This window comes from Coregonus lavaretus (assembly GCF_964263955.1).
Source record: "Coregonus lavaretus genome assembly, chromosome: 11".
NCBI lineage: Eukaryota > Metazoa > Chordata > Actinopteri > Salmoniformes > Salmonidae > Coregonus > Coregonus lavaretus.
In genome coordinates this window covers 55150834-55164793 of record NC_139998.1, presented here as the reverse complement: position 1 = coordinate 55164793, position 13960 = coordinate 55150834, and the positions used below count along the sequence as shown (strand labels likewise).

Sequence of the window (13960 nt, the reverse complement as noted above, 5' to 3'; positions counted from 1 at the left end):
ACGGTATACCGTCCTATATGTGGTAGTCTGGTAAAAAATAATGACTAAAAGTCCTTCACTCAGACACACACTTACCAGAGGACTGTGAGAAGTTGCTGTTATGAAGGCCCTGAATAGGGTGCACTCTGATTTCATAGAGACGCCCTGAAATCCTGCTGTTCTTCAACAGGCTTCTGCTCCTACAGGGAACAAACAAAACAACACATCTTGGAATGGATCCCAACGTTGTAAAGCATTGTTGTGTCATCAGCAACAAATTAATGTGTGACAGGCACCACGCATCAGCTACCTTTCATTCAACTGTCCTATCTTTTCAGAGCAGAGGGGACACACACACACACACAGAGACAGAGAGAGACAGAGAGACACAGAGAGATTCATTTGGATTCCTCTCCGTCAGCACAAGGCCCATAACCATGGCCGACGCATTACATTTTAAACTGAGGAGGTGGGGGAAGAAATGAGGGAAATATCGATTGTGCGGTTATTTCACATTGAGGTGAATAAAGATGACACACTGAACTTCCAGGGCGTGCCAAGTAGTCAATAAAACAGTGGAAATATCAATACTAGTGCTTAAAAAAAATTATAAAAAAAATGCATTCCACATGATTTTCCATGTTCGATCTCGAGTGAGCTCAAAATCATTTCCACATTCATCATATTCGACTTCGTTCCGACTTCTGACACATTTTTGTGCAGGGGTTGGAGGTCAATCAAGGAGGATAGAGTCACTGAAAAGAGGAGAGACTAGGCCTGTGTCCCCAAACAGCACCCTCAACAGTAGTGCACTATGTAGGGAATTTAGGAGACAAACTAGAAATGACCTTCTGCGTGAAAAGGAGGCGGCTGTTGAGGAGGCAGATATATCTTGTTCCCACTCATCATTGGGATCGTAAAACACGTCGTCATCTTTAGAGGTGATGCGGTCCCCCTGGGGAAGGAGAAGAAATTAAATTAACCCCAGTCTCATTTATTCAGCTTTAATGAGAAACGCCAGGAACGGACGACGCCCCACTTTTATGCATAAACAAGCGTTTTGTAAATTAGGAGAGCACCGGCAAACTCCACAGAGGGCTGACGTACTGTTCTTCTTGCTGCGAACGTGAAATGGACAGGGTCGGAGAACGCAGTCTAAATCAATCTGGTAGCGGTATGTTAACTACCAACTACATTAACCAGCTGTCCAAATGGCTTCATAAACACATGATTACTGTAACTAAGCAACATCATTGAGATAGCAGGCATTCACATTTCAATAAACACACCAAACACAGCTCTAAAGTCAGATGGACAACACATGTATTAGTGATATGGAACAACGACCGTTACTGCCCTGGTCGACTTCCCTCATGGCGGGCCAGGTTGTTACTGCCCTGGTCGACTTCCCTCATGGCGGGCCAGGTTGTTACTGACCTGGTCGACTTCCCTCATGGTGGGCCAGGTTGTTACTGACCTGGTCGACTTCCCTCATGGCGGGCCAGGTTGTTACTGCCCTGGTCGACTTCCCTCATGGCGGGCCAGGTTGTTACTGACCTGGTCGACTTCCCTCATGGCGGGCCAGGTTGTTACTGACCTGGTCGACTTCCCTCATGGCGGCCAGGTTGTTACTGCCCTGGTCGACTTCCCTCATGGCGGCCAGGTTGTTACTGACCTGGTCGACTTCCCTCATGGTGGGCCAGGTTGTTACTGACCTGGTCGACTTCCCTCATGGCGGGCCAGGTTGTTACTGCCCTGGTCGACTTCCCTCATGGCGGCCAGGTTGTTACTGACCTGGTCGACTTCCCTCATGGTGGGCCAGGTTGTTACTGACCTGGTCGAGTTCCCTCATGGTGGCCAGGTTGCTCTGGAACTTCTCCAGGCTCCAGAAGGTGGAGATGCCCTGTATGGTGTTTTGGACCTGGACCTGCAGCTCTCCCTCTCCGCCCTTCTTCTCAGACCCCTCGTGTCTAAAAACAGAGGGAACCAGGTTAAGCTATGAAGAGGAAGTAAGCCAAGATAAGGGAAGAGATATTGAGTGAGAATTCCTCCTAGATCTTGCTGTAGATCCATCTCAATATATGGCAAAACGAAAGTATTTCATATCCAACGGGATGTAAAGATGAAGACATACCTTCTGAAAACGGTGTCCTTCTTGAGTTTGCCACTGATCTTGTTGGCCTCCTCGATCATCAGAGACAATTTCATGGCATCCCACTGAGGAGGGACTGAGAAAACAGACAGGTCACCAGAACTGTAACTAGCTACAACACCAAACCCATGTTGTGATGCAATGGAAAGATTAATCTTATCACAACACAATGTTACCTCAATGACCTCGTACCCCAGCACACCGACTCTGTACTGGTTCCCCACTGTACATAGCCAAGTTATTGTTACTCATTGTGTATCTATTATACTGAACAAAAATATAAACCCAACATGTAAAGTGTTGGTCGCATGTTTCATGAGCTGAAATAAAAGATCAGACATTTTCCAGGCGCACAAAAAGCTTATTTCTCTCAATTTGTGCGCACGAATATGTTTACATCCCCTGTTAGTGAGCATTTCTCCTTTGCCAAGATAATCCATCCACCTGACAGGTGTGGCATATGAAGAAGCTGATTAAACAGCATGATCATTACACAGGTGCACCTTGTGCTGGGGACAATAAAAGGCCACTAAAATGTGCCGTTTTGACACACAACAATGCCACACGTCTCACGTTTTGAGGGAGTGTGCAATTGTCATGCTGATTGCAGGAATGTCCACCAGAGCTGTTGGCAGAGAATGTAATGTTCATTTCTCTACCATAAGCCGCCGCCGTCGTTTTAGAGAATTTGGCAGTGCGTCCAACCAGCCTCACAACCGCAGACCACGCTGGAAAGGGCCAGGTAAGTAAGCATTTCACTGCTAGTCCACACCGGTTGTTTACGAACCATGTGAGGAATAAAATGTGATTTGTTAGCTACAACAATAAGTTAAGCCTCTCCTATTATTGTAATAACATCTAATCTCTGATTCATACACTTCACACCTGATTCGTATTCGTTATTGCACGCTGTCGCAACGGAAAACACTTTGCAACAAAAACGGGTTTCTTATTGGACAAGTTCAGGTAGTCCCTCCTCATTTCTGACCGTTTTCTCGTGAATACGACCCAGAAGATGAAAATCCCCCAAAATGGTTTACCGTTTTTCGGAGTCCGGCTTCCTTTCAGTGCCAGTTTCCTCTGCATCTCCTCGAGGTCTTTGCCGATCTTCCTCTTCTCTGCCTCGAGGGCCTCCACCACCTTGGCTTGCCGGACACCGTGGTCGGCCATGGCCTGCCGTGTGGCCTGGGCCTCCATGTGGAGGCGGAGGCGTGTCTTGTGCGTGTCCACCTCTTGCTGCAGCTCCACCTTGGCCGACTGCAGCTCCTCCATCTTGGAGGCTACCTGCTGCTGGTCCATGTCCCGACGCCGCTTCCTCTCGCTCTCCTCCTCCTGGGGGAAGGAGAGTGAAATAACTCAAATGTAGTGGACGTCACGCCAAAATATTACACCGAATGAGTATGCAGGACAAGTAGGCTACACATCATTATCAGACTTTGGTCAAATACATACAGGGTTTGAGACTGTGACCAAAGCACTCGCATTTGCGACCCTTTGACTTGGCAGTGTGACACCAATTTTTTTATTAGTTGGTCACGTTAGTTTTTGGTTCACACATTTTTTTTTATTATCATGATTTATTCAAACAGCAATGGGTATGCAACAATGGGTATTCCAAAGTTTGGTCCAAAGTCTTGGTTGAATCTTTGCACTGCACAATTCAGTCATCACTTTCTGTTTGAATGAACATTTCTTAAGGCTTTCCCCCTAAAACGTCCCTATTATATGTTGACTGCCAAGTAAACCTACCTGGCAGAATGATATCATGATATCATTTGTGTAAATCGCAGGGCATTTGTTTTGCAAACTCTGCCATCACATTTAGTCTACACTCTACATTGTACAGTACAAAAACAGTGCTAGCCAAACAATGGTATCTTGCTGTGCTAAATTGAATTAAAGGATAACTACACCCTCCCAAAATGTGGGGGGAATTTTCCCCGAATTCAAAAGTGGTCTCCTGATGTGGTTTAAGCATTGTTATGGACTTGGATGTTCTAATGTTTGTAGTTTTTCCATGAACAAGTCCGATTTTGAGAGTGAAATCCTGAAAAAAAAACGTTGAAAACGTTGAAACCTAAAACAAACTAAACCGGGAAAACCGAATTTACCAAAATATAAAACTGATTTTATAGGGCTGTAAACTGTAGACCGACTGTTCAAAATCGCTAACAATAACACCCTTTTATTTTTGAGATTGCGCAAAGTTTTTTTTTTTTTCTTCCCTCAAAACAATAAATGTAAATATGACATTGTAACGTTAAAGGGTAATTATTTGTGTATGAGGGTAGCTCATTATAGGCTACTTGCTCAGCCCGCAAATTAAACATTTAAATGATGCGCACATCTTCCGCCAGTTCATTCTATTCGGGCCAGTAGCTTTCAGTTGGCACTGGCCCGTTTTGCCACTGGCAAATCATGCCAGTCATTATTAGCCTAGTTGTGTATGGAATGCCGGTACATTAAGGGACACAGGTCAGGTCATTCTCTCCAAGCAGCAGCGAAAAATTGGTGCAACCAAACCACGTGCTTGTGCCATCAACTGAAAAAAAAGTTAGCGGAAAACATTAGTCTACAACCCTGACATATATGCTATACTTTTAATATTTTTGCGATACGATACTGATTTAGCTAGTCATTATACAATACAGTAACCTTTACATTACACCGTAACACCAGATGACTCCCTTTACAGACAGTGAAGACACTATTGTACAGTAAACAAGGTCTGGTGTGAACATGGAGTCAGCGGCCTAGATTTATCAGTGTTTTCATTCACACATTATTCCTTCATGTCAGTAAAGCCGTAGTTGACGTGCCAGTTCTCTCTCCAGGGCTTTGATCCTGTTCTCATAACGAGCCTTCTGGTCCGACAACTCCTTCTGGGCCATCTCTTTGGCCACCTGGATGCCCCGCATCATCTCCTCTTTGGCCTTCAGACGGGCCTCCTCGATCTCCGCTTCCAGTCTAGATAGAAACAAAATGGACGTCTAGTTGCATTAACAAGTTTCAGAATGAGTGGCGTTTTTTTTCTCAGTATCACACATTATTAAATGTGAGCATCCACATATCTTTCCACAGAATACAAATTGGACTCTGAGTTAATCACATTTCTGAATCTTGTGATCAACTCACTGTGCTCTTTGAGCGGATAGCAGCTCGTTTTTGGCAAACTCAAAGTCCTTCTGGCCATCGCCCGCGCCCGTCCAGCATGACGCACGTTTCCCAGACTGCACCTCTGCCGGGTGGTTGAAGCGGAAGTAGTGGTCTCCGCCCAGGATCACCCTGTCGCCCTGGAAACCACAAAGAGAAAGATCCCCCCAAAACATGAGTGATTCATGATTGAGCTCACAGTTAGGTTTCTAATATTGTGCTTTTTTCTTATTCATCCCATGTTTACACACAATACGTACATGATGCAGGATTGTGGTGTCAGAGACCAGGTTCCCGTTGACGAAGGTCTTGGCGTTTTCCATGGGGGTGACACGGACTTCACCGTTTACATTGGAAACGACACTGAAAAGGAAAATGTTCATAACAAAACTGAAACATGCAAGAATGACAAAAGAGCACTGGTATTAGGAGTGTTTCCCGTAAACAAGCCAGGACAGCCAGGACTCATTAGAAGGCTAAACGAGGCTATGGTGCTTGGCCTCTAAAACCAGAGTGGCGGTGGGTCAGTCCTCCTTACCAGTGGCGGTCGGCGATAAGGGCCCCAGACAGCTGGATGTCGTGGGCGGACTCCGACTTGTGCTGGCCGACCTTGGTCTGTCCCTCCTTAATCATGTACAACAGCATCTCCGACAGCTGCGGGTCCTCGTTCAGGTTCACAAGATTGGGCAGTCGGTTGTCCACCGCAAACGTGACGCCCGCTCTCTGATGGGGAGAAGAGGGGGAAGCAGATGAATATAGGAAGGGGAATGATTTTCTGAAAAGCAGATGAATATAGGAAGGGAAATTATTTTCTGAAAAGCAGATGAATATAGGAAGGGAAATGATTTTCTGAAAAGCAGATGAATATAGGAAGGGAAATGATTTTCTGAAAAGCAGATGAATATAGGAAGGGAAATGATTTTCTGAAAAACAGATGAATATAGGAAGGGAAATGATTTTCTGAAAAGCAGATGAATATAGGAAGGGAAATGATTTTCTGAAAAGCAGATGAATATAGGAAGGGAAATGATTTTCTGAAAAGCAGATGAATATAGGAAGGGAAATGATTTTCTGAAATCTGCCAAAGGAATGATGGAAGGTGGGTTGATACAGTAGAGTGAAACACTGATTATGAAGCTAAAGTTCATTTTTAGTTAGGTTATAAGCTGACCTGTAATTCTTTGGTTTCCTCGTGCTTGCGTTTCTCTGCCTGCTCCAGCTTCTCTCTCCATGCTCTGACAAGAGGTAAAGGAATCAAATTCAAGTTGAACCAAAACAGTTTGTCATGTTTGCTACATAGCTCACAGAGCCTCCTCTGGGACAAGTGCCAAAGATGCAGGCTTTGTGGTGGTCACCTGTGGGCCTCGGCCATCTCTCTCTCCTGCTGCGTCAGCTGGCTCTTCAGAGCCACGATCTCCTGCTGGAAGAGGAGCATTTTCTCTGGCTTGATGCCCTGGGAGCTCATCTGTGCCGCCCGTAACTTCTCTACCTCAGCTTTCAGCTCTAGTAACAAAAGACCCACACAAATGACAGTTTGTTAAATTGCTGCTAAAACAGAAAAGTTAGGGGCCATTTTGTATGAGCTTTTTTTACATCACATGTATGACTGTCAAACAGCAACCTACCCTTTGATACCAGTGGAAGCTGGAGGGAGGAGCTATAGGAGGACGTGCTCATTGTAATGACTGAAATAAATGCAACGGAGTCAAACATGGTTTCCATATGTTTGATGCGTTTGATAGTTCCATTTATTCCATTCCAGCAATTACAACGAGCCCGTCCTCCTATAGTGCCTCCCACCAGCCTCCTCTGTTTAATACACATAATATGGTGCTAAACCACAAAAGGTAGATGGTCTCAATCTCTGCACTGTTTCCCCTTCCCATGTCAAATAAAGCCTTTGCAAGAGCTCCCCCTAGTGCCAAAAACCAGGAAATATGGCGTAGCAATCTCCTTTGAATAATACCTTCATGACAGTTGAGAAACCCTGGCGTGATGTGACAGTGCATAAATATGGCCCGAAGGCAAGGTTAGAGGTTGAATTGATTGAACCTGGTGATGGATGGATGAGAAAAAGATAAGGAGAAAGAGAGATTGGTTGATGGAGGGCGAGGGAGGTTGGGCTGACCTCTGATGAGTCTGGCGTTGGTGTCCTCGTTGACCTTGGCCACATTGATGATCATGCGGGCCTGCTTGGCGTACCGCAGCGTGCTCAGGCTCTCCTCCACGTTGCTGCCCGCCGGGCTCAGCGTGGCGATCATGGCCGTCTTGGAGTTTCCGCCCAGGCTCTCCTTCAGCAGCCTGGACACGGGGCGACACAAATGGTATTCGGACAAGGGGAGACACAAAAAGGTATCCCGCTAAGCTCTCGACAAAAGGACTTACTTCGCAAAACTCTTACTTCACAAACGTCTCTCGCAATGTTATATGAAACCTAGCTTTATAGAGAAAGTTGCACGACGATCCGATATAAAGAGGATGTTTAACAAAAACTGTTCCTAAAAAAACATTATGTGGGGCGGTGCCTTTCCCAGTCCCCCCCCCCATCTATACAATACTGTAGAACACGCTAACTCAACTCACAACACTTCAATTGTCTGTCTGCTTCGTTAACATCTCATCTTCATAACTAACACTGCGGGACGGCGGTCAGTGGAAAAACAAGCCCTGTGAGCCTTTTCTAAAAGCCACAAAATAGGATTGACTGAAAAAAAAAAAAAAACTGTTCATACAATTTTCAACTTAAACATTTCAAAATAAAAGGCTGAACTCCAACAGACAAAGAAAAAGGTTCAAACCATTTCTGGGTAAAAAATAACTACCATACTGTGATTGTTTTCAATTCAAATGGTCAAAAAGAAACAGAAATAGCTTCTTTCTTAGCAAAGAGCAATTTCTCAAGCAAGAATTTTGCTAGGACTGTCTGAGTGGGAAAACTATCTATTATTGGCAGAGAGGCTTGGAACGCTTTGTGTGGATAGATATATACACTACCAGTCAAAAGTTTGGACAGACCTACTCATTCCAGGGTTTTTCTTTATTTTTACATTGTAGAATAATAGTGAAGACATCAAAACTATGAAATAACACATATGGAATCATGTAGTAACCAAAAAATGTTAAACAAGTCAAAATATATTTTATATTTGAGATTCTTCAAAGTAGCCACCCTTTGCCTTGATGACAGCTTTGCACACTCTTGGCATTCTCTCAACCAGCTTCATGAGGTAGTCACCTGGAATGAATTTCAATTAACAGATGTGCCTTCTTGAAAGTTAATTTATGGAATTTATTTCCTTCTTAATGCGTTTGAGCCAATCAGTTGTGTTGTGACAAGGTAGGGGTGGTATACAGAAGATAGCCCTATTTGGTAAAAGACCAAGTCCATATTATGGCAAGAACAGCTCAAATAAGAAAAGAGAAACAACAGTCCATCATTACTTTAAGACATGAAGGTCAGTCAATACGGAACATTTCAAGAACTTTGAAAGTTTCTTCAAGTGCAGTCGCAAAAACCATCAAGGACTATGATGAAACTGGCTCTCATGAGGACCGCCACATGAAAGGAAGACCCAGAGTTATCTCTGCTGCAGAGGATAAGTTCATTAGAGTTACCAGCCTCAGAAATTGAAGCCCAAATAAGTGCTTCACATAGTTCTGGTGTGGGGGGTGTTTTGCTGGTGACACTGTCTGTGATTTATTTAGAATTCAAGGCACACTTAACCAGCATGGCTACCACAGCATTCTGCAGTGATATGCCATCCCATCTGGTTTGGGCTTAGTGAGACTATCATTTGTTTTTCAACAGGACAATGACCCAACACACCTCCGGGCTGTGTAAGGGCTATTTTACCAAGAAGGAGTGTGATGTAGTGTTGCATCAGATGACCTGGCCTCCACAATTACCCGACCTCAACCCAATTGAGATGGTTTGGGATGAGTCGGACGGCAGAGTGAAGGAAAAGCAGCCAACAAGTGCTCAGCATATGTGGGAACTCCTTCAAGACTGTTGGAAAAGCATTCCAGGTTAAGCTGGTTGAGAGAATGCCAAGAGTGTGCAAAGCTGTCATCAAGGCAAAAGGTGGCTATTTGAAGAATCTCAAATATATTTTGATTTGTTTAACACTTTTTTGGTTACTACATGATTCCATATGTGTTATTTCATAGTTTTGATGTCTTCACTATTATTCCACAATGTAGAAAATAGTAAAAAAAATCAGAAAAACCCTTGAATGAGTAGGTGTGTCCAAACGTTTGACTGGTATTGTATATACATAAAAACACGGGGGGGGGGGGGGGGGAAATCACATTTTTAACTGCATCTTTCACTCACCATGTGAGCACAGCCTCCCTGTAGGGGGTGAAGACCTTCCTCCTAGTCCGGGCCTGCTCTGACAGGGCAGAAATCACCTTCCCCAGGCTCAGCAGGGACTTGTTGATGCTGGCACACTCCTGGGATACAGACGGAGAAATAGTATACGGTTAGGCTGCATGGATTTGATAGAGATAACAGGGTATCTCCATTTTGAATGGTTCTGAACGTAGGACATATAATAGTGGGAACTTGGTGTGCAGCAGTTGAAAAATACATGCTGTCTGGGACTAAGTTAATACCTGTCAACGTAGTGAGATAAATACAAATGTTAGGTGAAGAATTATGTGGAAGTGGATGACAACGGTGTGTACTCGGTCACATCTCTACCAGCAATAACCATAGCATTTAGCACTTGGAGTTTTAATCAGACGAGATTGTTCTGAGGTCCACAGACAGTGGCCTTGTCCGAATACCTGTACTTGCGTTTTAAATAGTAGGCTGAGTCGGTATGCGAAGAGTGTTTTATAGTAAGTGAAATTTAGACAATTGTAGTATGTTAAAATGCCAGGATGTCATACTCATTTTGGCTTTTCATTTACATTTTAGTCATTTAGCAGACACTCTTATCCAGAGCGACTTACAGTTAGTGAGTGCATACATTATTTTATTTATTTTCATCATCTAGTACAATTGGCTGCACACTATTGAGGAACAAATGGCGGGAAACAACAATTCCGCATAGGAAGACGCATTCTCATTACGGGTAAACCTAGTATGTTGATAGTGGTTGCTTTCAGCATACAGTCTGTTCTAAATGGTATGTAGTATGATTAGTACATAGTACGCCGTTTCAGTAAGTAGTAGGCAAGACAGATTTGGGACACGACCACAGTGTCTATAAACATTGAAAATGTGGATGACTAAAACAGCAAGGTGCTTACCCTGAGGCGGTCTCCGCTGGTCTGGGCTGAGGAGCAACGCTCGCTGCCGGCCAAGTCCACCAGGTTGATCCTGCTGGTGATCCTGTGGTCATGTTCTTCCCCCTCAACAAACTCAGTCTACACACACACACACACACAGAGAGAGAGAGACACACGGTCACACACACACACACAAATTAAGCGTGTGTACTCAAACAGAAAAAGAAATGCGCAGACTTAAATGAAATGCATGCAAACAGAACCATGCCAGATGCTCCAAATAGGTTTAAGTCAAGCAGATTGCAGAGATGCACTGGACAGAGACGCTAACATAAAGACACACACACAGAGGGCAGGGAGGTTGACCTTGGTCTGGGTCATAACCAGGGTGAAGACAGAATGGGATCGGGAGCTCTTGTCGTTCATGCCTGTGGCTGCAGTGGCTCGCTGCTTGTTCCCAAGCTCCAGCCAACCCTGGAAACAGAGGGGAAGAGTGTGAATTCACAACATACTGACGTCATCGCTTTACTAAATGTCCAAAAGTGGTAAGAGTTAGCTAGAAATCAGTGTTCAGAAAGCACGTCTGTAAAGCACCTTACCTGAATGTCCTCATAGGAGCTCACCACGTTCCTGAAGCAAACAGACAGTCAGAGTGAATCCTTAAGACTAGCAATCCATCATTACATCTGACTAGATATTAATGGAAAGGTTTGCTCACGTGGAAAGCTCAGCAACGTAAGGCCCGTCGACTGGATGTTCCCTCACTCTCAGCTAGAAACACAGAGCATTGTCATTATTAACATCATTTAGTAGAATGTAAGTAAAAAATTGCTTTGAAAATCGGCACAGAACACATTAATTCATAAACCCATTTGATTAAAATGTCATAGGTTTTGTTCCTACGGGGTATCTTTAGGCAGTTTGTCCTACTCACAGGCAACCTCTTGCCTACAGGGTATCTTTAGGCAGTTTGTCCTACTCACAGGCAACCTCTTGCCTACGGGGTATCTTTAGGCAGTTTGTCCTACTCACAGGCAACCTCTTGTGGTTTTGTTCATCCCTGACGACGAGCAAGTCATGGATTTTCTCGTTGTACACCTCGAAGTAGCTCATCCCCAGATGACATGTGACCTGTTATACAACAGCCAAATTGTTGTGAGCCTTTGAGTGAGTAAGATTTCGAATGTATTCATTACACATGGCAAATAAACTAAAAAACTAATGCTTTACATGACAACTGGTCAGAATCAACAATATGTACATCTTGGTATGAATTAAAAATAAACACCTCCTGATTTTCAACTGCAGACAGCCGAGAAAAGAGCTCCTCGCAGAATCTTGGCGTTACCCCCGCCTCCTCCCCGAAACCCATCATACTGCAGAAGGATAGAACAACATAATTGTACACATTTGGATGCAACAGTTTACTTACTAACTTCACAAAGGAGAATCATGAGAACAACACAAAATCAGCTAGTGTGTGTGTGTGTGTATGAGAGAGAGAGAGTGAAGAGAAAAGAGAGAGTGAGAAAAATAACTTACGTGTAGGACTTCCCCGACCCAGTTTGGCCGTAAGCAAACAGGCAGGTGTTGAACCCCTCAAAGGCCCTCTCCAGAAGAGGCTTGGCCAGTTTTTCATACACCGTCTGCTGGCTGGCAAAGCCAGGGTCGCTTTTATCAACAGAGCAGAAGGAGAAGTCATATGTGAAGGAGTGCCTCTGCTTGGTGTCTGGATGGTGTACAACAGTCTCCTGGTTATCCATGAAGATCACCTGCGATGCTTTCTCAGTCTTCTCCCTGAAAGGCAAATATTGTGTCATTTTTTTGACATCCCTGATTAGTTAGGCCTAATAGATAAAGAAGCAAATTAGTATGGAGATGTGGACTCAGTTAAAAGTTAAGAGGGAGCAATATTTATCCCAAACAATAGATATTTAGTTAGAGCTGGATGAATGCGATTTCAATGAACAATCAATTAAATCAAACAGATACATAAATAATGTTTTACCTGGTGTTGAATGGCCTCACTCGGACCGCAACTGTCACAGCACTGTTCTCCATCTTCAGGTTATCCGGTTTGGATCGGACCAAAGGCTCGGTCTTGACAGCGGTTGCTGGCGCAGGGGTAGAGGACCTCGCCACGCATACATCGCCATGGATTGAGTTCTTTCTCACCTGCGCTGGCGAAAATTTCGAGGCCACGTTTGCTCCTTGACTACTGAGCGGAAACTTGTTAGAATGGTGAGTTGAACCAGGCTTTGCAGCCTCCACAGTCACCTGTAAGTGCGTATTTGGCCTCTCTAGGCTTGCCGTTTTTACAGCCACCACTTTTGGGACCTTTTTCCCAGCCAACCTCTCAAAGGCATCCTTCTTTGCCTTGATTTTCTCGAATGGAGTCTTTCTCGTGGGTGTTGAAAAAGTTTTGGTCTGGTCCTCTGGTTTTGTCACGTCTACTTTACCCGGGGTTGCTGGCTGTTTTGGCACAAATCTAGATGGAAACCTTTCAACTCCTTTAGCTGGGGTGTTTAAAAGGTTAACTGCTTCTCTTGATTTACTTTTAGATGAGGTGTCCCTAAGACTAAATGACCGCAATACACCTGCACTTCCTGGCGTTCGGGGGTTTGATTCAGAGAGAACTTTAGACTGATTAGAGTCGGTACCGCTGACCCAGCGTTGTCTCGATCCCTCTGCTTTGCTGATGTCATTACTTGCGCTTTTGTCAATTGAACCTGTTCTGGTTCGGCGTTGCAACGTCAGTGTTTTCTCAGATACAGGTGTGCTGTTCGGAGTGATTTCCATAGTGTTTTCACTCATCGTTTTGTCGCCGTTAGCAGCCGTTTTCCTCCTCTGAAGGGCGAGTCGTCCCCGAGCGGGCGTGCCATTCATCTGACCTCTGCTTTTTGACAGGCCAGAGATAACATAGGTCGTGTTTAGCTCCTTGGTTTTATCCAAAGATCTCGTATCGTCACCTTTCATATTTTCTCGCGCAACTTCCTCAACGCTTATCTTTGACGCTTTTCGGTCTTTCGTGTCAGGGTCCCTTGGTGTCAAGAAATTGTCATCAAAAGCTGTGTGCTTTTTCTTTGGTATCGAGTATAAAGACATGGTACTGATTTTTTTTTAAATTATATCGTTAGAAAATAAATACAAATCCTTCGTTAATTACAAAAGAAAAGCTGTTTTTCCAATGTTTCCAACGTTATCCGTAGGCAAGTCTATTAAATTACACATCTTCCCCTGCAAAAAGTTGAAAGTTAACGTCAGCTTTATTTAGAACTGAATAATTCGGACATGTAATGAAACCGTAGCTAGCTAACCAACTCAACAATGTATGCACTTGGATGTTTAGTTCGTTGGCGACGTTAACTTAGCTACGTTGGCTACCTGCTAGCTAGCTAAATTAGCTGTCTAAAAAACACATTACAAAGCTGATAATGATAA

At 44.2% G+C, this 13960-nt stretch overlaps 1 protein-coding gene across 1 annotated transcript in view; it reads right to left on the bottom strand.

Moving 5' to 3' along the window:
- Positions 1–13655, bottom strand: part of LOC311136758 (kinesin-like protein KIF14) — a 29403-nt gene extending 15748 nt beyond the window's left edge. Inside the window, exons 1-21 of the mRNA XM_084171032.1 lie at positions 12528–13655; positions 12062–12316; positions 11808–11895; positions 11552–11650; positions 11238–11290; positions 11119–11149; positions 10886–10993; positions 10541–10657; positions 9618–9736; positions 7413–7585; positions 6640–6787; positions 6456–6519; positions 5823–6007; positions 5545–5647; positions 5267–5424; positions 4951–5098; positions 3172–3463; positions 2114–2207; positions 1814–1949; positions 828–934; positions 76–179 (exon numbers count right to left, since the gene is read on the bottom strand). Of these exons, the coding sequence (XP_084027158.1) occupies positions 76–179; positions 828–934; positions 1814–1949; positions 2114–2207; positions 3172–3463; positions 4951–5098; positions 5267–5424; positions 5545–5647; positions 5823–6007; positions 6456–6519; positions 6640–6787; positions 7413–7585; positions 9618–9736; positions 10541–10657; positions 10886–10993; positions 11119–11149; positions 11238–11290; positions 11552–11650; positions 11808–11895; positions 12062–12316; positions 12528–13624 (3679 nt within the window). The 5' untranslated portion in view covers positions 13625–13655. The remainder of the gene's footprint in view (positions 1–75; positions 180–827; positions 935–1813; positions 1950–2113; positions 2208–3171; positions 3464–4950; positions 5099–5266; positions 5425–5544; positions 5648–5822; positions 6008–6455; positions 6520–6639; positions 6788–7412; positions 7586–9617; positions 9737–10540; positions 10658–10885; positions 10994–11118; positions 11150–11237; positions 11291–11551; positions 11651–11807; positions 11896–12061; positions 12317–12527) is intronic.
- Between the last annotated feature and the right edge of the window lie 305 nt (positions 13656–13960).